The sequence below is a fragment of the Filicampus tigris genome, chromosome 6, assembly GCF_054856515.1.
Source record: "Filicampus tigris isolate MCC_2025a chromosome 6, RoL_Ftig_1.0, whole genome shotgun sequence".
Lineage (NCBI taxonomy): Eukaryota > Metazoa > Chordata > Actinopteri > Syngnathiformes > Syngnathidae > Filicampus > Filicampus tigris.
In genome coordinates this window covers 4,076,247-4,100,462 of record NC_141222.1, presented here as the reverse complement: position 1 = coordinate 4,100,462, position 24,216 = coordinate 4,076,247, and the positions used below count along the sequence as shown (strand labels likewise).

The following is a 24,216-nucleotide window of genomic DNA, read 5'->3' as shown; positions in this document are numbered from 1 at the left end:
TCTTCTGGCGTCTTCCTTGGTAAAGACAACCGACAGGACAGTGTTATCTTGCGTCTTTACTTAGATATGAACAGCCTCGCTCTAATTCACCCATCTCTCTCTCTCTCATTTCTTCTTCGCTCAGGAAATGCACTGTACCAAACCAACTCAAAAAGGAAAAAATGATTAATTTTGCGTTTGTGGAATATAAATTAAGCAGCAAAATTCCCATGTTTTTAGCCATCTCTGGGGGCAGCCATTTTGTCTTCTGTCGACTGAAAATGACACAACTGCTCAGAATGACCAATCACGGCTCAGATTCAGAAAAAAGGCCAGCAGTTGGGTTAAAACAACACAATGGACCGAACCATAAATTGGGTCAATTTGACCCAACATTCTGGGTTGTTTTGCAGAAAACAACCCCAAAAATAGGCAGTTTTGTACAAAACAACCCTTAAATTTGGGCTGTTTTGTACAAAACAACGCAAGAAGGTGGGTCAAATTGACCCAATTTATGGATCGGTCCATTATTGACCCAAAATTGTGTTGTTTTAACCCAACTGTTTTTAGAGCAGCCGCCACCTCCCAAACCCCGTGGCGCGCAGCTAAGGTCGGCTGCTCCACGGCGGCGTGGCGTACGAGGACGCAGAAATAAAAATCTAATTAAGACAGTCTAGCATCAGGTAAATCACGGTAAAACAAAGCAGCGGTGTCTCCGGAGCAGCCGGCTCTCATGGCCCATGTTCCCACTAAAAAATGTCCAGAGGAAAATAAATTTAACTCGGTCTTTGTTAGTGCGGTTAAGAACAATGGCAGACAGGTGGCCATGTGCCATAAATACCGATCGGCTGTGTCGGTAAACACCAGCCAGGAGACAAGAGGAAAGCACAACCGCTCACTTGGATCTGACCTTGTCTGATTCCTGTATTTCAGAGATTGAAAGAAATAGATGAGCAACAAAAATGGTTTGTTTTGCTTATTTAATATGCAGAACGTGATCTACACATTCAAAATGTGGTATGCACCCGGAATGGAAAAAAACTAAATTAGGAGGAACATAAATTTTTTGCACTCTAAATTAGTATATTCTAACGACCAATGTATGTTATGTATTTTATTGTTAGGTGTTGCCATTAAGGGTGTGTGTGTAAAATAAGTCATGTTGTATTAATTTAGAGTATTGTGATTTCCGAGTTCCTAAACGCAACACTGTATGTGCTCTCAGTGAGGTACTCACAAGAGAAGCTCCCGCTGTCTGACGTCAACCGCGGGTGTACAACAAGTGTGTTTTGGTTTTCAATAATTGTCAGTTGCTGACTAATTCCCCCGTAATCGCTAGTAGACGCTACAATACGTTAGCGCACCACAATAGGACATGTGTGCGGCGTTCCATCAGAAACCGGCACACGGGAGTCTGTTTGCTAACTCCAGCTAGCTTCCAGGAACCATTGTGCCATTGTGAGGAATGAAATCGGCCACAACACAATGTACTGTACTTTCTTATTAGATGCTTGTTTATCACGGCCGTGCTGCTATGAAAGGGGGGTTTACATCGTTTTAAGTAATTTTGCTCATGCCTGGACTTTTGACCGTGTTGCTAACGCCATGACACTATTACCCACAATGCTTCAGGTTGATTATATCACGGATGACCTGGATTACCACGACTGCGCATGCGCCTTGCATACGGTAATGACGAGAGAGCGGCTAGTTAACATTGCGTTGGGAATCGATTCTTTTATACTTTTACATCGATGCATATTTTAAGCATTTATATCCATTTTAATATCAATTTATATCGGGCAGTAGGCAGGGTACACCCCGAACTGGTTGCCAGCCAATTGCAGGGCACACAGACAAACAACCACACCTAGGGGCAATTTAGAACAGGGGTGCTCAAAGCCCCTATCCAGTCTGTTTTCCCATCTCTCCCTACCTGAACACAATTGATACAAATGATCACAATCGTTATCAAGCTTGTGCAAAGCTTGGTGATGAGCGGACCATTTGAATCAGGTGTGTTGCAGGCAGGGGGAGATGGAAAAGAGGCTGGATAGGGGCTCTTGAGGACTAGATTTGAACACCCCTGATTTAGAGTGTTCAATTAACCTACCATGCATGTTTTGGAATGTGGGAGGAAACCGGAGTACCCAGAGAAAACCCACGCAGGCATGGGTAGAACATGCAAACTCCACACAGGAAAGCCGGAGCCGGAATCGAACTCACGACCTCTGAACTGTGAGGCAGACATGCTAACCAGTTGTCCACCGTGCCGCCCCATAAAGTCTTACATCAAGATTCGCAAAATATAAATAATTAGTATTCAAATATAATTGTGCTTTTTTTGTTTAACTGGAAAGGATCTATTCAGCAGTATTTTTGAAAGATGTGTTTTTCAGGTGCTGAAATATCTGTAACAGGGTTGCACCTGCAAAATATAAGGCAATTACAATATCTCGGACAGCTGTCACCCTGAAAAGTTGTTCTACCTTATCCTCGGAGGGCGTGGTATGGCGGGTTACAGTGTAGGTTTTAGTTAAATAATGTGTTCTAAATCATGTGTTACAGTACTGGATGAGCTGGACGAATTCAATTACTAGAAAGAATGGTAAAAATAAATGTGTGTTGTTTTTTTTTTGTCTGTTTGAAAAAATATAAAAATAATAAGTGTTGGTGATTTTATTGTCCACTGTTCTGGAATGACCAATTTGTTTTACGCACGTTGGGGGGCATCGAAGTGCTCAAACGGCTTGCCGTAGTAGGTAATCAGGCGTCGAGAACTTTGGCAAACAAAATGAAGCAATGGCTGCTAAATGCTGCTAGTGCTAACGCCGATTAGCTCACATGAGCGACAAGAACCGTGATCAAGTTAGTGAGTGAGTCCTTTAAATCCACACTTCAGGATTTCTTGGTCACGTGACTCTTGTGTCTCCAACCTGTCACCTACCAGCCGGCTGTCAGCGCTCACAATATCCGACAGGTAAATGCTTTTTTGGCAGCAGTATTAACGGTTTGTGCGCTAGTTTACACAGTTCTGAAACTGTCAGTGGAGCGTGTAGTGTAGTATCTCCCCCACGCAAAAAAGGCATTTGTTGACATGCGCCATACGTTTCTAATATATACAGCGTTTGATACAGGCCGTATCTTGTTTAATAAACACTGATCGCCAACAACCTGCTATCATTTGCAGAATTTATTTCCGGAATTCAACTTGAATTCGAAAACTGCGAATGCGAAGTCAGAGCGATGCCTCTATGTAGCGCCCGGATTTGTGCAGATTACAGTCAATAAAGTGCCCTCTGCACAGGACTGCCTCCTAATCCCTCGTTGTCGCTAGTGTGGAAGAAGTGGTCGGTTTTACCTCTTCTGGGACTAAACATCAAACAAACGGGTGGGGTTTACGTGGATGTTTTTCTTCTCGATTGCACAGAAATGCACGCACACACTTTTTATTGGCATGTGCTATACATGCAAGCACGTCTCTGTTATAGTGAACACAGCAGTAACCAGATCGGGGGCGATTCAATAGCATCTGTTTTTTGAGGATGTCACTCAGTCAGAACTTCATAGCACACAGTATACTGTATTAAAGGTGTTTTTTTAACCGTACAGTACAATGATTACACAATTTAAACAACAGTCCTTAAAATCATATATCATCACATTCCAATGTCACCATATTTTTAGGGGTGCTATGAAATTCGAAGTGAATGCCCGTGCAGAGAAGCAAAAGGAACTTGACAGTCCAGTCTTTAAACATGACCAGAAAATAGCATCTAGCAAACTTGCCTGCATTTCTGTCAGGCACAATGTTTACAACAAATATATACATTCTGAAACAATGAGTTATGCCCGAAATATCACTTAATACAAAAAAATGATTTATATGTATTTATATTGAAGGGTTTGTCCAATATTAGAATCAGGCTGGTAATTACTGACTCTAGATCAGGGGTGCCCACACTTCTTCAGCCTGAAAGCTACTTATGACATGACCGAGTCAAAATGATCTACCACCTACTAAAAATGCAAAACACATTATTTATAAATATATTGAGAATTATTTTTTATATGTACCGTATATGCTGGTGTTCCTTGCATGACTACATCAACATATATAGCGCAATACAACAACAACAAAAAGTGTTTTGTAATTACCTTACTCTGATGACTTGCACTGAATGGAATCAGCCAGGGGAGGCACAGTGGACGACTGGTTAGCACGTCTGCCTCACAGTTCAGAGGTCGTGGGTTCGATCCCGGCTCCGGCCTCCCTGTGTGGAGTTTGCATGTTCTCCCCGTGCCTGCGTGGGTTTTCTCTGGGTGCCCTGCGATTGGCTGGCTATTGCCCGAAGACTGCTGGGATAGGCTCCGGCACGCCCCGCGACCCTTGTGAGGATAAGCGGTATTCATAATGGATGGATGGAATCAGCCAGGGACGCATAGTCCAGACAGTAGCTGCTGATAGCCAGCCTCAAACAGATTTGCAGCAATAACAATCCGCCCATTCGGCGCGTATAAAACAAGTCAACTTTTTTGCACACTATGCTAATGCTATCAATATTGCCTACTTGGTAAAGTTCAAGAACTGTTAAAAAAAAGAGCCGCCGAGTGAACAGGATGCTGTGTGGCTGTATGTGACGTAGTATGCCCGATGATGACTGGCTGCCGCGAGGCAGAACGGCAAAAAAGTTGACTTGTTTATACGCGCCTAGTGGAGCGAATGGGCGGATATCCGGTGCTTCGCACCGCGTCCCACCGCTTCAAATGCATCATTCGCGCCACCCCGCACACAACGGCGCCCGCCTGCGCGAACTACATTGACTCCAATTGAAACGCGCCGCCAGAAACGCTCCCAACGCAGTTGGCGTGAATGTAGCAATACAGTAGTGAGGACAGATGATAGGCTGGTGATCTACCCACGATGCCTTTAGGATCGACCGGTCGATCGTGTTCGACGTAATGGGCACCCCTGCTCTAGATGGATGGCTTTATATTAGCCAATATGTTAGCCATATGTTGATCAGATGGTAATTGCATTACACATTTATGGTCATCACACACAAACAGCTAAATGTCCTTACACATAAGCAGTCATATTACAATCAATAGCAAGGGAAGAAAGAAAACTATTTGTGTCTTGTGTAACACAAACACCAACAGGCCTTCACATAAGTGCATGCGTACAACTTTGTCTAGAAGAATGGAATGTGGTTTTGAGCGATATCAGATATCTTCTTGAAAGATTAAACGAACACGCATTGGAAAATAGTTGTTTTTTTGTGAACTAATGATTGAGTTTACATCCCAAGTGAGCGACCTGCTGAAATTTCCAACAATATGTATACATATATTAGCAGCTTTAAATCTCAGAAATGTGAATAAATTGGTTTGCCTCAGCGACTGAGGATGAGTAGAGAAGAGGGCTGTCTTGTTTTGTGATAATAAAGTCAGTTTAGGGGAGGAACACACAACGTGCTGATAACACCTACAGCATAGGATAGCATAACATGAGCCAATCACATTCGTGTGCGCTTCAGGGACCACTCGTAAAACATGTGACAACGTGTGCGCAGACGCGCGTGTGCGTGAGTAGTGTGTGTGTGTGTATGTGCGTGAGTTTGAAAGGGCTGAGGGGCTGTTTGTGTGAGTCCAATGCTTGTTTTTTAAATTGAAGGGGAAGTCAACCCAAACATTTTTTTTTCAAGAATATGTTCTATGCAGGCCCCCTAGTTGAAACAATCCATTCTGATTAATATTGTGTTTGTGGAATATGAGTCAAGCAGAAAAATCTAGCCATCTCATCTAGCCATCATTTTCAGTCGACAGACGTGATAAAATGGCCGCCCCTTGAGATGGCTAAAAACGGGTGGATTAATTCTTATTCCACATACGCAATATTTATCAGAATGCCTTGTTTCGACTAGTGGGCTTGCATAGTACCTATTCTTGGAAAAAAATATGTGTTGGTTGATTTCCACTTTAATAAAGTATTTGCATAAGAAAATCAACCCTCTTATTCATGTTAAGGGTATTAAAATTCAAGAAAATAATGGGACAGAAAAAAGAAAAATCAAGTGATTTTTTTACAATAAATAAAATGTGCGATTAACTACAAGTTAACTATGAAAAAATGTGATTAATCATGATTCAATATTTTAATCGATTGACAGCACTAATATATATATATATATATATATAGTTATATAGTTGAAGAATCTCATCTTCCAAACCACTTATCCTGTACAGGGTCGCGGGGAGGTGCTGGAGCCTATCCCAGCTGACAATGGGCGAAAGGCGGACTACACCCTGAACTGGTCGCCAGCCAGTCACAGGGCACACACACAGACACCGTCACTGAGCGGGAACCGATCCCATGCTGCCCACACACAACTCAGGCGTGTGTACCACTACACCATCAGTGACCTCTGAACATGAGAATCTATTCTGAAATGTGTTTTTGTTTTAGGATGACAGAAGATCCCATGTCATGTGACTGCTTTGTCTCATTGCCGCCTGGCTCTCTTGATAACCATGTCATTTTTGGGAAGAACTCTGACCGTCCCCGGGATGAAGTACAGGAGGTAGTCCACTACCTCGCAACATCCCACCCTCCTGGCACCAAGCTGGAGGTAATACCACTTTAGTCATCCATTTTTGGTAATGCACACCAACATTTTGGGGGGTCAGGGGCTTAACCATAACAAACAGCGGTTAATATTATGTTGTGCCTACCTGGTATATTAATACCTGTTATTCATTTGCACAATAACTGAGGGTTACTCCCAGAATCTCAGATTTAATTTGTGTAGTTTTTTGCCTGGATGTGGAACAGTCCATCTCTACATCCTCAGCAGGGTCCTGTAGGGTGCATGGTAGTTTTCCCAATTCGTCTACATGTTTGTTTTATGTGGACTTGGAGAAGGTGTTCGACCGTGCCCCCTGGGGGGTGTTATGTGGTGTACTTTGGGAGTATGGGGTAACAGACCCTATTCTGTCCCTATACAACCGGTGCCAGAGTTGGTCTGCATTGCCAGCAATAAGTCAGAATTGTTTATAGTGACAGGTGGACTCCGCCAAGGTTGCTCTTTGTCACTATTTCTGTTCAGAACCTTTATGGAATGCATTTCTAGTCACAGCCAAGGAGTTAAGGGAGATTTTGTTCTGTGGCCTCAGTATTGAATCTCTGCTTTTTGCAGATGATGTGGTCTTGCCTTCATCAAGCCGCAATATTCAACTCATGCTTGAAAGGTTAGCAGCTGCGTATGAAGTGGCTGGGATCAGAATCAGTACTCCGAAATCTGAGGCCATGGTGTTCAGTCAGAAAAGACTGGAGTTGGAAGAGGAGATTCTGCTCCAAATGGAGGAGTTCAAGTATATTGGGGTCTTGTTCAGTGTTATTGAGTGAGGAAAGAATGGAGTGTAGTATCAGCAGTGATGACTGTCTGATGATGACTGCATTGGTCTGTCATGGGAGTGAAGGAGCTGAGCTTAAAGCCAAAGCTCTTGATTTAACGGTCGATCACGTTCCTACCCCCGCCTTTGGCCTTGAGCCATGGATCGTGACCTAAAGAACGAGATCGTGGATACGTGGAAGATCGTGGAAGTGGTAGTAATGAATTTCCCCCACTGGGTGGCTCTCCCTGAAGACCTTTTCACAGAGACAAACCCATTCATTGTGTATGTGCTGAGGAAGAAGGACCGTGTCGCATCACAGTGGGCTACTCCTCAAGAGTGCCGTTGCCATGATGTCAGAATGTGCCTCCAATAGGAGAGTCGGTGTGATTTCCGATGATGGACTGATGGGAGGACTTTTACAGTAAATGGCATGAGGAAAATGGAGGAAGCGCTAATTAATGCGGTGAGGCTTGGGCCAACTCCTGCAGTTGGCTTTTAAACTGCTCAGTGCTCAGGTAGGAATTTGTACCAGTCGCTCGAAGCAGTGTTGCTGGGACTGTAGCCCATGGAACGGGATTAAACTCTCCAAGTTCCATCCGAGCCATTAGTATGCATGGACCCAATCAGAGTTTGTCGCCTCCTCATCCCCCTCCACTTCAAAAAGAGCAAATCCAGGGCTTTCTTTTGCAACAATGACATCAATCTTGCCAAGGACCATTCTATTTCTCATCTAATCCAGCAGCAAAAGCCTCCCTATTTACTTCATGGTAGGCTGCGACATCAGCCCTCCACCCTCCTAGAAGAGCTGGATGAAATGGCTCGGGAGAAAGAAGTGTTTCCCTGCTTTAGTTGCTGCCCCAGCAACCCGACATCACAAACGGAAGAAAATTGATGAATGGATGGATGGATGCATGATTTACATGTTGTTGTCAATTGTTTTAAATGACAATTTTAACCTTCTATAACCCCAATGACAATTTGTTGTATTATTATTATGAGACAAATATTGATATTCAGCTGAGGTGTCAAATTTAGGTCCAGAAGGTAAAAACCCTGCCACAAAGAAAAAATCTTGCCACAGTTGGGCTTAAGCCACCGGTAAATGAGCATTTAGCTGCCGATTGAGTTGAAGCACCTGTTATCTGACGATTGAGTTGAAACACCTGTGGCTAAGTCCAAACTGTGGCAGGGTTTTTACTTTCTGGACCTGGATTTGTCACCTCTTATGTGTGTTGTAGGGCAGATGAAGTAGTAGACTTGTTGGTACTACTGTATGTCAAAGAAGAGGCTATGTTCACAGAAATATACTGTAGATATATAAAAAAGTAATCACAAGATAAATTCATATCATCAATATTGTGCTTGCTGGCCACCCGAAGATGAAAATTACTTTGCTGTGGGATAAATCTGGTACATTAGAAATGTGGTTGGAAACATCACAGCAGACCAGCAGTCTTCAGTCTTCTGTATCTCATTCGCAGTTGATCTCTTTCTACTGTGATGTTCCCTTTCATCTGTAGTGTACGTACATACAGATCCCCCAAGTAGAGCAGACACATGCTGTCATCCTGAGTAAACCAGCTTGGATGTGGGGAGCTGAAATGGGAGCCAACGATCAGGGAGTTTGTATAGGCAATGAGGCAGTCTGGACTCGGGAGGCTGTCGTTCCTGGAGAGGCTTTGTTGGGCATGGATCTTGTGAGGTGAGCTCCTACTGAGCACATTGACGACACGGCATCTCAAGCAACTCAAGGTTTTGGTATTTTTTGACAATGATTCTTTGAAAATAAACTGAGTATTAAAGCATCGGTTATTTGCTATATGGCCACTCCACCACCTAAACCATGCAAATCTCTCGATTGTGACGGCATTCCTCTACAGTTTCCTAGCAGACACCTGAAGCTTTAGTCCAACATTGACTCACACTAAGAACTGTTCAAAGTCCATGCTGTTCTTCATCTTAAAACTGTTATTCATTTACAATTTTGACATTGTACAGTATTGTTTTTAAGTTCAAGACAAACCTGCTAAAGAACCCCGTGATTTCTGCCCTCTCAGGCTGGGCCTGGAGCGTGGTGACAGTGCATGGTCAGCGCTCACTGCCATCACAGGCCTGCTGGAGCGGCACGGACAAGGGGGTCAATGCAGGGAGGATCCAGAACCTTTTAGCTACCATAACACCTTCCTTCTGGTGGACCGAAATGAAGCCTGGGTACTGGAAACAGCCGGAAGGCTGTGGGTGGCACGGAAGATCTCAGGTGATTTCTATTGGCTTGTCGATCGTAGATTAAATGTTATTAGCTGTTGTAGTGCTTATCAAGTAGGCACTCATTTTCTTTGTAAAGGCCTTTTTGATTCGTGTTTGTTACAATACATTGTCTGTTGTGTCTTTTAAAGATACCATGCTGCATTTTTTTCACCTTTAATAATCCTTGCTGTCCTATTTTTGTGTTTACAAGATCATTTGGGTTTTAAATGATCAGGATGCCTATTTTCAAGCTACTTCCGTTGGTTAGAAATGCCTGTAATTTTGAACAGACCGTTTTCTCAGTATTATTAGAAAATATTAAATATGTAAATAAGCTTTGCTCCGAATTGGTTGCTGTTCTCCTTAATTTGATTTGGAAAACAGCTTTCCACAAATTGGTCGCTGCCAATATGTGGGCGTCTTGTGGCCACCGTGCATCAACTGTGGCCGGCCACGGTGCACTGTGAGGTGGCCCCGGCAGTGAGGCAGCCAGGTCGCACAGGAGGAAAATATTTCCTTCTTTTTTTTTTTTTTTTTTTTTTTCCTGTAAATCCACATCACATAGCGACTTCCAGAGACCCCGCGGCCAGCCGGTGAGCTCTCGGAGATGGACTGACAAGCAGAGGTGTGCGTTACAAAATTTTCACTGACGGACTGACGGGCCATCATTGACGGACACAGTTAGTGACGATTACACTAATGGATGAAAACCCACTTCTGTCATTCGTCAATCCGTAATTTTTAAAAGGTTTCCCGTCATTCAATCGTCAGCAAAATTGGCGTCCGTCAGTGATGGACTGATGGACCAGTCAGTCTGACATAATGCCCATCTATGCTGACAAGCGCAAACCACGATCCGCAGCTAGTTCTCGGTTGTACGCATTCATCCATCCATGATCCGAACCGCTTATCCTCACCAGGGTCGTGGGCGTGCTGGAGCCTATCCCAGCTTCCTTCAGGCCATAGGCGGGGTACTCAGATTATATATATATATTTTTAATTACCTTTACCTACAAAGTGACGCAACATGAACTTGTGGTCGCGACTGACCAATGTGTGTGTACGTGTTACTGTGTTGCCTAAAACCTGGAAATGTATTTTCTGATGTGTGTGTAAAAGTTTTCGCTGACGAAGCCATCCTCCATAAAATGAGCCCAATCGCAGCACAATTCTGGTTTTGAAATACTTAGGCGTTTCACCCACAATAAGTTGAAGCCGTTTATTCATCAACTCCTGTGACGTTGGCAGCTGATGCAAAGTTTTAGCTTTGCACAAGACATAAGGGGTGTTGTTGTCGGTATGCCATTTGTCCTAAATTGAGTGGCCGTGTAGCAGCGACGAAGTGGGAAGGTACTTAAATAATCAGGGTTTAGAGTTTACATCACGATGCCGAATTCAAATTCTCATTTTTTTCAGGCCTTTGACTTTCATCCATTTCAGGCTATTGCATGTAAATGATAAAGCACACAAAGTTGTCAAACTTAAGCCATGTCACAGTCTAATTTTGATGTATGCTATGCATACAAGAGTGGAAAAAATTGGATTTGAATGGCATGAGACATATAATGGAGGAGCGGTTCTGACCTCCCCCAAAAATCAGCAAATTCGTAAAAAAAAAAAAGCAAATTTGTGAATGCCGAACCGCAAATATGCAGCGCTTAGTTTTTGTCTTATATTTACCCTGTGGGTTTTGTGCTAAATAAAAAAAAAAACCCTGGTACACTTTTGTTTAAGAAATAAAAACCAAAAACCCACAATGGTCACTCAACTACTTTGAAAGTGCCAAACCTGACTTTTCCAAAATGTCCTTTGACAAGCCACAAGGCACTTTTTGTCAAGTCACATCTGCTGTTTATTCAAAGATGCAAGGGGCAATCATATAAAGACAAGGAAGTGAAAAAGAATAAGAAAGAAATATTAAGTTAGGGGTACCATGGTTTTTGTCCTGGCCAATTTTGCTTGCTTATAATTATTATATTGTGCCACAATTGAAAATCAAATTCTGATTTCATTTTCAATGATTTTTTCTTTACAATTTTTACTTTTACCAGTTATTTCACTGACCATTCCGCATTTGTCTTTCTTTAATGAAAGGATACCAACAATTTTGTCCATGTGTAAAAAACAATTTCTCTTCTCAGAGGGAGTGACGAACATCTCCAACCAGTTGACCATCGGCACCGAGATTTCCGCAGAGCATCCAGAGCTGCGGAATGTGGCCCAGTCACAGGGCTGGTGGGATGGTGTGGGAGAGTTTAACTTCACTCAAGTGTTCAGCCCTGAGAAGCAACCCGTAAGGATGGAGCTTGCCAAAAAACGCTACAAGGGGGGTGCAGAACTACTACAGCAACATGATGGTGAGGTTTGTAGGCTTTTAAAGTACACAGAAAAAAATCGGAATTTGCCTTGTTCAGTGCTGGTTGCATTAAAAAAAAAAAAAGAAAGAATAAGATGATGTTGCCGGATTCTCATTTCCTAAGTTAACATTTTTATTAATTGCATTATAGTTAATGATTTTAAAATGTGACACTTGATGTATGGATAACTGTCATGCAGCATTCCTTTTCCTTTTTTAAAAAAAAAATATATATAGTTGTCTGAAGAAATGTGACAGTGCTTATGATTAGCTCATCTGCCACAACGTTCAAGTTTAGTTTTTGGATCTTGGCTCCAAGTTTCCTGTATGAAATTTGCATATTCTCCCTGTGCTTGCATGGGCTTTCTCCATAACTCCAATTTTAGGATAATTGAAGACTCTCTAAAGCAGGGATGCCCACACTTTGTCAGCAGGGAGCTGCCGTTACTTATAAAATGACCAAGTCAAAATGATCTTCCTACAAAAAATGTATTTATGAATATGTTGATAATTCTTTATATGTACAATATGTTTGTGTAGCTTGCATTACTGCATGAACCCATATTGCCCAATGCATCTAACTACTAGTGTACATTTTCTGTCTTTACTTTACTCTGAAGACCAAGTGGGCCGGTATATTCTCAATTTTAGCTTCTAGCGTACCGGGACTTCTTTACTTCTGTCTTGCGCTTTGTGATACTCACACTCCGATGGATGTACTACATTACTTAGTGTGCACTGGTACGTACCATACGCCTGTCCCTCGTGAGGTGGTCTGGTGAGTCGATTGTGTGGCAGAAAAAGGATGTGAAGAATGGAGAATGAAGAATGTAAACATATCCACCTTATTCCACAGAGCTCAGGAAACGATTATGTGTGTGACTTCCGGTCTGCCCTTGGCTACAACACCTTCACAAAACTTCTTCTTAAAGGTCTAAAGCCACGAGTGATGCAATAAATAAAACAATGAGCCATCTAACCCCGTATTAAGTGGATATTAAAATGAAACGGAGACTTGAGACATGATCTAAGCACCGACTGCAACGAAGCATCACATCGATCCATGTTAAAAAAGACAAGCCAACTTAATCCAGCGAACCTTACTACTTTCACTTATTGTCGAAAAAAAATAAAATACACCCAGGCGTTAAATACAGGTGACATTTGCGTCATTCAGCCTCCACTGACCAGCTTCCGTAGACCGACGAAACAAAAGTATTTTGTCACAGGTCTGCAAACACACATGCGCTTACCAAACATAAGTTGCGTTCAAGAGCGGCTGCGTATTTCTGTTACGATTTGTGTATTTGCTATTTTCACCGATTTAAATTGAATTGCATAAAAATTACAAAGTTGGGATGAACCATTAGTATTGATTTGTGAAAAAAACAACAGAATTTTACCATATTTGGCAGTACGAGGTTTCTGCTGGTCAGCGACGATATCCATCCGTCCGTCCATCCATCCATCCATCAAGATCTTGAGGGTTTTGCACAGGATCTAAGCTATCCTTCAAGATCGGATCCTGCGAGCTTGAGGGTTTTGCACAGGATCTTAGCTGTTCCCAATATTGCATGGAGATGTCAGATGTCATTCCTGGTATCTACTGGAGCCACCCAACCATCTTGGTGGTAACTACCCGCAGTGCCTCGATCACTTGTGGCACCACTGTTAGTGTTGCCTTTATCTGCCACTGGATCTTGGCTTGGTTGTTCTCAACCACCTTTGGAGGTGTCTGCCATCTTGATTTTAGGACCTCTAATCCATATTTGGGACAGATGTTCCGGTACACTGTTCCTGCTACCTGGTTATGCCATTCCATGTATGCCTTGCCAGCCAGCATCTTACACCCTGCTGTGACATGCTGCACAGTCTCTGGGGCTTCTTTGTACAGCCTACACCAGGGATCCTGTCTTATGTGGTAGCCCCCTCGGCCTGTATTGATCTTGTGTTTAGGGCATGTTCTTGTGCTGCCATGATTAGCACCTCTGTGGTGTTTTTCAGCCCAGCCTTTTCCAGCCACTGGTATTTTTGTACGATGTCAGACACTTCTTCAATTTGACGGTGGTACATGCCATACAAGGGCTTGTCCTTCCACGACAGTCCATCTGGCTCCTTCTTCTTACTGGGCTTCCGTTGCCTGAAGAATTCACTAAGTAGGTCATCCCCGGGGAACATCATCTTGATGTATTCTTTGAGACCTGTTGTTTCTTTCTGGATAGTGCCCTGGATTTCACTAGTCACCTGTGGAACTGGCTTTGAATTGGCCTCTAGAGTTGTGGTCTACAGTCTCATTGACAGGGTCCGTACGGGTGCTTGAAAACCTTGAAAATGCTTGGATTTTAATGTTGTGTTTTCAAGGTTTGAAAATGCTAGAATTTTGGGTGAAGTGCTTGTAAATGCTTGGAACTGTTCATCATATTTCTCTGCAGTTTGACTCAATAGGCTAATTATAAAATTGTGGGAAAAAATAAAAATAAGTGCCCTAAATTAAAAATGAAACCTACACACTTGATCATGGATATTCTAACTTCAAACTGAAAATTTCACAAAACCCCTCGAGATAAAATGGGCCTCAGAGTAAAAAAAGATGGCGGCCACCAAGTTCGTCCCGGCGAAGAGGCAGCAGGGGTCTCAAATTGTGTCTTGATGGTGGCACTCGTTTGTGGATTATTTTTAGCGATAAAAAGCGACTCAAAAAGAAAAGACGTGGATCTGATAAGATGATCTTTGGAGCCATTATGAGAATCGGGGCCTACCTACAATTGTCGGGAGGGGAGATTCGGGGCTAAAATCAGGCCAATTATCCTGCCGTGTGAACTGGGCTTAAGCTAAACACTGAGTGCGCCGTGGCTAGGGTTAGGCTATTTATATTTTCATGTTTTGTAGTTTGATTTTATTTTCATTAGTAACCTAGGTGGAATTAAAACCATAAAAAAAACTAAAGAGAGCGAGACAAGAATTAAAAACAGAAGTTTGTAGCTGAATAGTAGGCTTAGGTCCATCTGATAAAAGATATTTTCATTAAAGGTAAACAATTTGAAAATTGCCCCGTTTTTGATGTTAGGAAAAAACATCAAGATCTACTGAAAGGGTTGTTGTACTTATTTGTACTGTAAAGATCATTTACTGTATAATTTGCATACCTGTCAACCACGGGGTGTACTGAATATATACTGTATGTATATATATTTATAGTGTATGTGTATCAGTGGCGGGTGGTGACTTTTGTACGTGAGCCTTCAATGGGTATTTAGTGACCTAATAAACCTCTCAATAACGCCATCACTTCACAAAATAATGTAAAACAAAAAAAAACACTAAATGAACTATGGCTATGTTCACACTGCAGAGCATGTTACTAAACTTTTTCTAAAAACAACAACACAAATGTTCTACTTCAGTATTTGGAGAACTGAGTTGACTACTAATTTATTTATTAGGTTTATTATTTGATTCTGCAGTAATAAACCTGTTTTTCATGTATTGTTTAGGCTCCGTGACAGCAGAAGTGATGATGTCTATTCTGAGGGACAAGGCCAGTGGCATCTGCATGGACTCTGACAGGTTTTGCACCACAGGCAGTATGGTGTCCATACTTCCCAGAGACACCAGCCTGCCCTGCATCCACTTCTTCACTGCTACCCCAGATCCCTCACGGTTTGTCAACTACAAAACCCCAAAATTACCCAAACACGTATTCTAAGCATATTGAAAACATCTACATACAGACCCCAAAAACAGACTCAGACTGAGCAGTTTTCTGACAAGCAAGCAATTTGCAAAAACAGATGGGGAAAAAACTCTCTTTGGCTGTAAACTAAATTTTAGGCAATTAATACTAGCAGGCCAAAGGTTGTTGATATTAAAGCCTTTAGTCTGTTGGTATTTCAAAAAGGTTGACTTTGCTAGCAAAATAGGACTGCTGAAATAGAAAAATCTGTGAAATATTTTCTAAAATTAGGAACATGAATGGGTATGAGAAACAGCAGCTCTCAGAATAGTACTGTCCGTAATGTACTATGTATTTATGAATACCATTTTTAAAAATTATTAGAAAAAGTTGGTGTATTTATTTATTACATTTATTAATGGATGAAATAATGATGGATCTTGTTGTAAAAAAAGTTCACGTGCATGCCACTTACCGGGTCCATGCACTTCGATGAGAGCGAACCCTCATTCACTTGGCTGCCTCTACGAGTTGCTGTCACCGGCAGCAGCTTGTCGTCGTTACCGTCCGACGTTCCACCGCTCATGAGGCAGGAGCCACAACATCGGGCAGGGGGACCGCCGAGGCTCTGGACTGCAGCTTCTGATGCCGGAGGGACTCCGGTGGCAGCAGAATTTTTATCACAAGCATTTTATCCATTGAAACATATGAAATTGTAAATATGGTTAAGCATTGTTGTAACACAATATGTGTACTGTATATACTGTATTTCTGTGACTTTGGAGGTGGCCGGCACTGCCTCACTCGCTTAAACCAGGAAATGGGCGCAAAAGAAACACCTACAAGTGTTGGCCAGTCAGGTAACAGTGATGTCATGGCCCTGCTCGACCTGCGTTTTAGAACCACCTCGGAGACGGTTCTGAAAAACGATTCCATTGTAACCACAAGGCCCCGAAAATGTGTAATGGATCTTGACTACTTTGTGCTGAGCAAGGCCGTTTTGATGTGGAACAGATACAATGGAAAAGTGGCTTTTAGGATATATTTCTGCATTACTGATTTTTGTTTTTCCTCTCTCCATTTTGTCATTTCCCCCTCCCCCATCCTCCTTTGCACTTACAGGTCCATATTCAAACCTTACATCTTCTCTGAGGATTACACCCCTGTGCTTAGGGTGGTTTCCCCGCACTTTGGTCCTGATGATCCTGTCAAGAAGCTGCCACGCTTTCAGGACCAAGTGGACCGCAGACATGAACTTTACAAGGCTCACCAGGAGGCACTTAACACTATGAAAACAGACCCGGTAGGTTAGCTGCTTGTTCAGTAGTTTAAGAAGCACTGCACTGAGTAGCACTGAATCAGCCTGCTTGTAAAGATCGAAAACAAATGGGTTTACTTTCCACATGACATGCATTGTGCAAATGTACATCAAACTTAAACAAATAATATTACATCCAAAGAAGAAGGCTCAATGTTCATTGTTTTGTTGGATATTGGAATAAGCTACAAAAAAAAAAAACGTGGATTTGACACACAGCAAGTGTAACATGCATTGTGCTATTATATAATAATTCAAACCTTTTAATTATTTATAGAAACAATTTTGCCAGGTTACATATTCCTGCCATCAAACAAACCAAAAATACACAGGTGGCAGGAGTAATAATAACGTACCCAGTTTTCCCTGTTTGTTATACATCCCTTTTTTCTTTCTCCCGGCAGGACAAGGGCTTAGCCATCTATGAGATTCTGAGAGACCTCGAGTCGCAGTGTCTGAGTGAGATTTCCGCCATGTTGAGTGGAGAGATACCAGGCGATGAACTAGGAAACCTTTTTTTTGATTGTGTGGACACAGAGATCAAGTTCTATCAATGACAGGTGGGGCTGCTGGTTGGTTTGAGCCTAAATTATCCATCACAAAATTGGCCTGGTTCAACAGCTTTCCTAACAGTACATAAAAATGACAATCTAATCACATCAACTAAATGTGGGCAATTAGTTATGAACAACAACAGTAAAGCAGGTTAAAAGGACTGAGGCTGTTGTGTTATTTTCCCTATCATGTTGGAACAACAGTTCGTTGGGTGAAAGGTCACTTTTTGTGGTGTCAGTGGTTTATTTTCTGAATGTACATGAAGCTGCCATGTATGATGATCAACAATTTTGTCTTACAGCGGCCTCACCAGCTTATTCCTTGCAAATGGAGAGTGGCAGGAAATGCCGCAGAGGACCTCTTGGAACGTTTAGCCTCCAATTTGCCTCAGCCTCGCTGCACACATCGCTGATACGGTTATATTATTAAGACTAAATGTTTAAAATGTGTCTCATCAACAATTTAACCTGGGATCGATGACCTCTGTAGTGTTCATAATGGTGTAGATGGCACAATGTACACTGAAAAAATGCTGTGCATCATATAGGCTACAGTGCTCAATTTTCTTCAAGTGGTTGCACAAAATATAACCATCTGAATCCAGATAATTTTTTTAAGTATACTATATATCTACTTAAAAAATGTATCTGGAGCTCGATTATTTTATTTTGTGCAACCACCTGACCAAATATAATTGAGTAAATTCAACTATCTTTTTTTCCTCAGTGTCGTAGTGGTTTTGCACTTCAGTATTGTATGGAATACTGTATGTTGAAAGTAGGATTTGTTGATAGAAAACAAGGAGTTGTCATGCGATGGCTACACAGGCAATGTGAAATAAAGACTGTTTAGAATGAGACCTCTTTGTTTCTAAGTCTCAATAGCAACTGAGGCAGCCAAGCGAGTTGGAGGAAATCAGCAAAGCAGCAGCGAAGTCACAATACAATACAATACAATACAACTTTCTTCATATAGTGCATTGGTATTGGAACCAAGCAGGATGTTTTCCACAGCTGGTGGACACTACCCAGCTTCGGGCTCAGTTTGAACGTTTGTGCTGGACAATTCCACACAGCAGGTTCACCTAGGAATTGAGGAGTCTGGAGCAATGCCACCTGGACCTGCTGCCTTTCTCACCTTCAACCTCCTGAGATGACTTCTCACCTGGTTTCTTGGTTGCAAGGCCAAGCAGGGACATGGTGAACTTGCCTGGGGTAGCTGAGGGCTGTCGGAGGGAGGAATGGAGCTGTCGGCTGTGCACAACAGGAGCAGTTGGTGGGAGCTACATCTGATAAAACTTGAAGAAAATGTTCAGATCATTTATTGCTATGCCCTATGAGTGTTTGCGTAAATTATGCACACAACCTCCTGTGTGAACCGAAACCGGTGTTTTGTTTACATGGTAACTGCGCGAGTCACTTTCTATCACAGTTACACTTAAACCATGTGGGAACGCCAGTTGCAGCTGATAAGAGAAAACATTTCAATCCCGCTTGCTGCTAATTTAGAGGGTAGGACTATGACATTAAGGGTAGCTACAATGTACAGTTGCTGACCTCTTGACACGGTGAGGCAATGAGCAATCTCAAAAGCTTTAAAGTGACACTTGGATGAGCTTAACATTGGCACTTATATAATAGGTTTGCATGTAAAAATGACATTAGTACTAAAATGCCCACCTCAAAAGACTCTAGTGATTTAAGGGCTGTTTTTATGATTAGGTTTACGACAAATTTCCTTACGTGGCTTATGTTACGTTTTCGGTCTCAGCTGTCCACGTCACGCGAGGGAGCCAAGCGTGGTAATATTGCTCGCTTTATCAGTTCTGTTGTCTAAAACGGCGACCGATCGCCACCAAAATGCAAATGCACATTACTACTCTTGTCCACAAAGTATAAAAGTGTTCTGCACAATAGTTTGGATTTATTGACATAAAACATGATCTCATCATGATCACCTCCACAAAATCAAAAATACCGTGGCGATCGCTTCTCCACTTACACAGGCTGAAGCGGACAAGCGCATGAATGCGCACACTAACCCCGACTATTTATATTTCGGACATTTAGCTACGCTAAACTCGTGTAAACTCTCAGGAGGCAGACGGCGACTGGATGGCATGGATCTTTATTTCACCCCCATTCCCCCCCCCAGCTAACAGTAGGATAACGGCACGGCTAATAGCAACAACTAGCTTTAGGCCGTTAAAACAAAAAGCGTTAGCACAACAACATTAGCTCCTTACTGTCCGCCCAGCTTGTGTCTTCATGTCACGGGGTTGCCTCCCAAGCAGTCGCGTGCGTTGTCCGACACTTGCAGCCGCCAGCTTCAGTGTGAGAGAAGCGGCGTGAGAGTGAGGTAAGACCTCATTGAACAAGAATCAATGTTCAGCGAACAAAAAGTTCCAGCGAGGAGGCTGACTGCACTGCCAAGTGTGGCTGCATTGGAACGCACCGTCTTGGCTGTTATGTTCCAAATTGAATGGCGTGTTGTAGGTAAAAAAACTGGGGCCATTGCTCATCCAATGTGCACATCTACTCATTCCCACTTCAGTGTCTGTAAATATCCTGACTGGTGTTTAATGCCTTGCCCGTCCTAACCGTGATCAGCAAAGAAGCAGTGTTCGTTTTTTTAATTTTTTTTTTTTATATATATAGCAAAGAAGCAGTATGCGCTTGTCCCAACCTAAATCTATGTAGCTCTGCTGACTTCCACAGTTCCTCATTCTCATATAAATCAGCCAAGGAGAGGTTAATCCTTTTGATATGTTCAAGTGGTCATTAGTAGGGATGTCCACATAAATTTTGGTGCCCAAAAAACACATTCCAAAAAATTAAATATATATAAATATAAATATATAAATATATATAAATATAAATATATACATAAATATATAAATAAATATATAAATATATATATAAATAAATATATATATATATAAATAAATATATATAAATAAATAAATATATATATATAAATAAATATATATATATATATATAAATAAATATAAATATATATATATAAATAAATATATATATATAAATATATATATATAAATAAATATATATATATAAATATATATATATATATATATAAATATATATATATAAATATAAATATATATATAAATATAGGTCCACTGATAGTGTAGTGGTACACACGCCCGAGTTGTGTGTGGGCAGCGTGGGATCGATTACCGCTCAGTGACGGTGTCTGTGTGTGCCCTGCGACTGGCTGGCGACCAGTTCGGGGTGTAGTCTGCCTTCGCCCATTGACGGCTGGGATAGGCTCCAGCAACTCCCCGCGACCCTGTATAGGATAAGCGGTTTGGAAGATGACATGACATAACATGACATATATAAATATAAATATATATATATATAAATATATATATAAATAAATTATATATATATATATATATATATATATATATATATATATTTATATATAAATATATATATATATATAGATATATATTTATATATAAAGTACTAGTGGCGCATTTTGAAGCGTGTCCACAGCGAGTTTTAATAATAAATTGGCCAGCTAATGATCCTTAAAAATCCTCTGCCGTTAGCGTCTCTCCCGCAGCAACGTCAATCACAAACGCTTTTTTGGGGGGGGGGGGGGGGGGTCGGGGGGCGACAATGTTTATGAATATGGCCTGAGGGTCGCGGCCGTAAGGGTACCCAAGTCAAGGGTGGAGGGTTGCGGCCGGACCGGCAAAAAATGGTCAAGTGCCCAGCTCTGTACAGTGGTTATGTTGAACAACTATTTTATCACCCAATACCATGCCTTTGTTATCATCAACAGATATTAGTCCTCATTTCAGCTGCATTGAATCGAATGCAACAATGATCAGCCTAGCATAATTGTTGCGTGTGTGTAAGCTATGTGTGTGGTCATCCTCCCAGCACCAGCATGGACATTCGCAATTTTTTCTGTAAAAAAGCACCATGTTCACGTGAGAGTCTATTACCCACAGTAACTATGAAGAAATACACAAAACCTCTTCCTAAGAGGATATGGTTGTCAGCACTAGGAGAGAGAGGGGTAGAAAGGAAGGAGAGGGAACCTGGAGCCCCGGAGAACACAGGTAACACACTCACGGAGAGGCAAAATATGAACAAGTGGCTGAAGTTAAAAACATACCATCCAGAATAAAATTTAAGATGTATGCTGATAATTATGTATTTTCTCCTCATCAGATGACCACATTATCATCACATTTTGATGGATTATCTATAAACCATTTACTTTCCCTATCATGTTGGAACAACAGTTCGTTGGGTGAAAGGTCACTTTTTGTGGTGTCAGTGGTTTATTTTCTGAATGTACATGAAGCTGCCATGTATGATGATCAACAATTTTGTCTTACAGCGGCCTCACCAGCTTATTCCTTGCAAATGGAGAGTGGCAGGAAATGCCGCAGAGGACCTCTTGGAACGTTTAGCCTCCAATTTGCCTCAGCCTCGCTGCACACATCGCTGATACGGTTATATTATTAAGACTAAATGTTTAAAATGTGTCTCATCAACAATTTAACCTGGGATCGATGACCTCTGTAGTGTTCATAATGGTGTAGATGGCACAATGTACACTGAAAAAATGCTGTGCATCATATAGGCTACAGTGCTCAATTTTCTTCAAGTGGTTGCACAAAATATAACCATCTGAATCCAGATAATTTTTTTAAGTATACTATATATCTACTTAAAAAATGTATCTGGAGCTTGATTATTTTATTTTGTGCAACCACCTGACCAAATATAATTGAGTAAATTCAACTATCTTTTTTTCCTCAGTGTCGTAGTGGTTTTGCACTTCAGTATTGTATGGAATACTGTATGTTGAAAGTAGGATTTGTTGATAGAAAACAAGGAGTTGTCATGCGATGGCTACACAGGCAATGTGAAATAAAGACTGTTTAGAATGAGACCTCTTTGTTTCTAAGTCTCAATAGCAACTGAGGCAGCCAAGCGAGTTGGAGGAAATCAGCAAAGCAGCAGCGAAGTCACAATACAATACAATACAATACAACTTTCTTCATATAGTGCATTGGTATTGGAACCAAGCAGGATGTTTTCCACAGCTGGTGGACACTACCCAGCTTCGGGCTCAGTTTGAACGTTTGTGCTGGACAATTCCACACAGCAGGTTCATTTACTCTTAAAAAAGTTATGAATTGATACTGATTTTTGTGATACTGAATTTTTATCTTCTTGGTAATAAAATAGCTTGTGTTTGATAACACAGAGGTAGATTATTTATTTATTATTTTATTATTTATTACTTATCTAAATGACTAACTGAATATTTTTAATGACTGAAAGATGTTTTTATGTGGTTGTTAGTGGAAAGGGAGGGAGATAAAGAAAAGGGAGAGGAGATGATAGTGCAAGAACAGGAAGAGTGTGTGTACTTTATCAGAAATAAATGAGTAAAAACTTGGCATGGCGTAGTAATAGTGTTTCTGCTAACCACAAAGTGTAATGTGCTGTTCACAAATTGGAATTGACACTCCTGAACAGTGTTGAATGATCCTAAATCACTTTATGTGAAGTGAAAAAAAAAAATCTAACCAGCCAGACACTCTGGGTGCTAAGCACCCCTAAAGCTCTAAACCTAAAATAGCCCCTGGTCTCAACCATGACAGCCCCACAACCTCCAGATCCTTTTGGAACCCTGGGCGGATCGACCAATCACGGCTCAGATTCAGAAAACAGGTCAGCCATGATTGGTCGTTGTGAGCAGTTGTGACGTCATTTTCAGTCGACAGAAGACAAATTGGCCGCCCACAGAGATGGCTAAAACGAGTGCATTTTGCTGCTTAATTTATATTCCACGAACTCAAAATTATTTTTAGAATCCTGTGTTTCAACTAGTGGGCCTGCTGGGAACATATTCTTGAAAAAATTATGTTTGGGTTGACTTCCGCTTTAAGAAGCTCCCAATTACAGCAAAATTCCCCTTCTAATAAAGATTTATGCCTAAAACGATGAATTAAAGATTGGACTGTTTTAATTACCACATCAAATTTTAAGATAGAACTGTTCAATTTCCAGTATGAGCTTCTACGCGGAACATTGAGACTTAAAAGTATTTGTATTGAGATCGTGGAGTCGTGGGAATATTCACATTAATAGCATTGCTATCAAAACAATTGGACACCAAACAAAAATCTATGCGAGATAATCAAATCAAATCAAATTTATTTATATAGCACTTTTCATACAAAAAGAATGCAACTCAAAGTGCTGTCCAGTAAAAATGTCCAAAACACAACATAAAAAGGAAGGCCCACTCCCGCTCTCCCTCCCAACAAACCTAAAGATATATATCCGCCAGTACATCAGCACTCGCACCTACACACACACACACACACACACACCCCACATGTACACACAAAGAACACAACCTGATAAACTTTGTTAAAAAAGACATGACAAGGCACAGAGGAACCATATGAGGAAAGGGTACCCAAGGGGGGCTCGTTCGCGCTGAGGGGAATGACAGCCCACGGGCCACAGGGAGTGCCGCCATCACAGAGACCCCCCCGCACGGATCAGCCGGGTGGACCCCACACAAAGTGTAGAGGCCCCCGGCCACCCGGACCCAAGGAGCCCCTGCGATGACGGCCCCTGCAGGAAGGGCAGCCCCCCCAACGCGGAGGGCCCCCCATGAGGAAA

General features: G+C 41.7%; 1 protein-coding gene across 4 annotated transcripts; it reads left to right on the top strand.

Moving 5' to 3' along the window:
* Positions 1 to 1,618: 1,618 nt before the first annotated feature.
* scrn2 (secernin 2) lies at positions 1,619 to 18,385 on the top strand. 4 transcript variants are annotated; one of them, XM_086033345.1, is made up of 10 exons: positions 2,726 to 2,959; positions 6,229 to 6,379; positions 6,449 to 6,611; positions 8,898 to 9,079; positions 9,435 to 9,634; positions 11,766 to 11,981; positions 15,475 to 15,640; positions 16,776 to 16,956; positions 17,376 to 17,531; positions 17,828 to 18,385. In XM_086033345.1, the coding sequence occupies exons 3-9, from the start codon at positions 6,450 to 6,452 to the stop codon at positions 17,526 to 17,528; spliced, it is 1,260 nt and encodes a 419-aa protein (XP_085889471.1). In that variant the 5' UTR covers positions 2,726 to 2,959; positions 6,229 to 6,379; position 6,449; the 3' UTR covers positions 17,529 to 17,531; positions 17,828 to 18,385. The 4 variants fall into 4 exon arrangements, with proteins under 4 accessions (XP_085889469.1, XP_085889471.1, XP_085889470.1 ...); XM_086033343.1 differs by lacking the exons at positions 2,726 to 2,959; positions 6,229 to 6,379 and adding an exon at positions 1,619 to 1,668; XM_086033344.1 differs by lacking the exon at positions 6,229 to 6,379.
* The last annotated feature ends 5,831 nt before the right edge of the window (positions 18,386 to 24,216 follow it).

Coding starts and splice junctions, on each gene's coding strand:
- scrn2 (XM_086033343.1), top strand. CDS start 1,628: ATGACCTGGATTACCACGACTGCGCATGCGCCTTGCATACG. Junction 9,635..11,765: donor GGTGGCACGGAAGATCTCAG/GTGATTTCTATT, acceptor TTCTCTTCTCAG/AGGGAGTGACGAACATCTCC. Junction 15,641..16,775: donor GCTACCCCAGATCCCTCACG/GTTTGTCAACTA, acceptor TTGCACTTACAG/GTCCATATTCAAACCTTACA.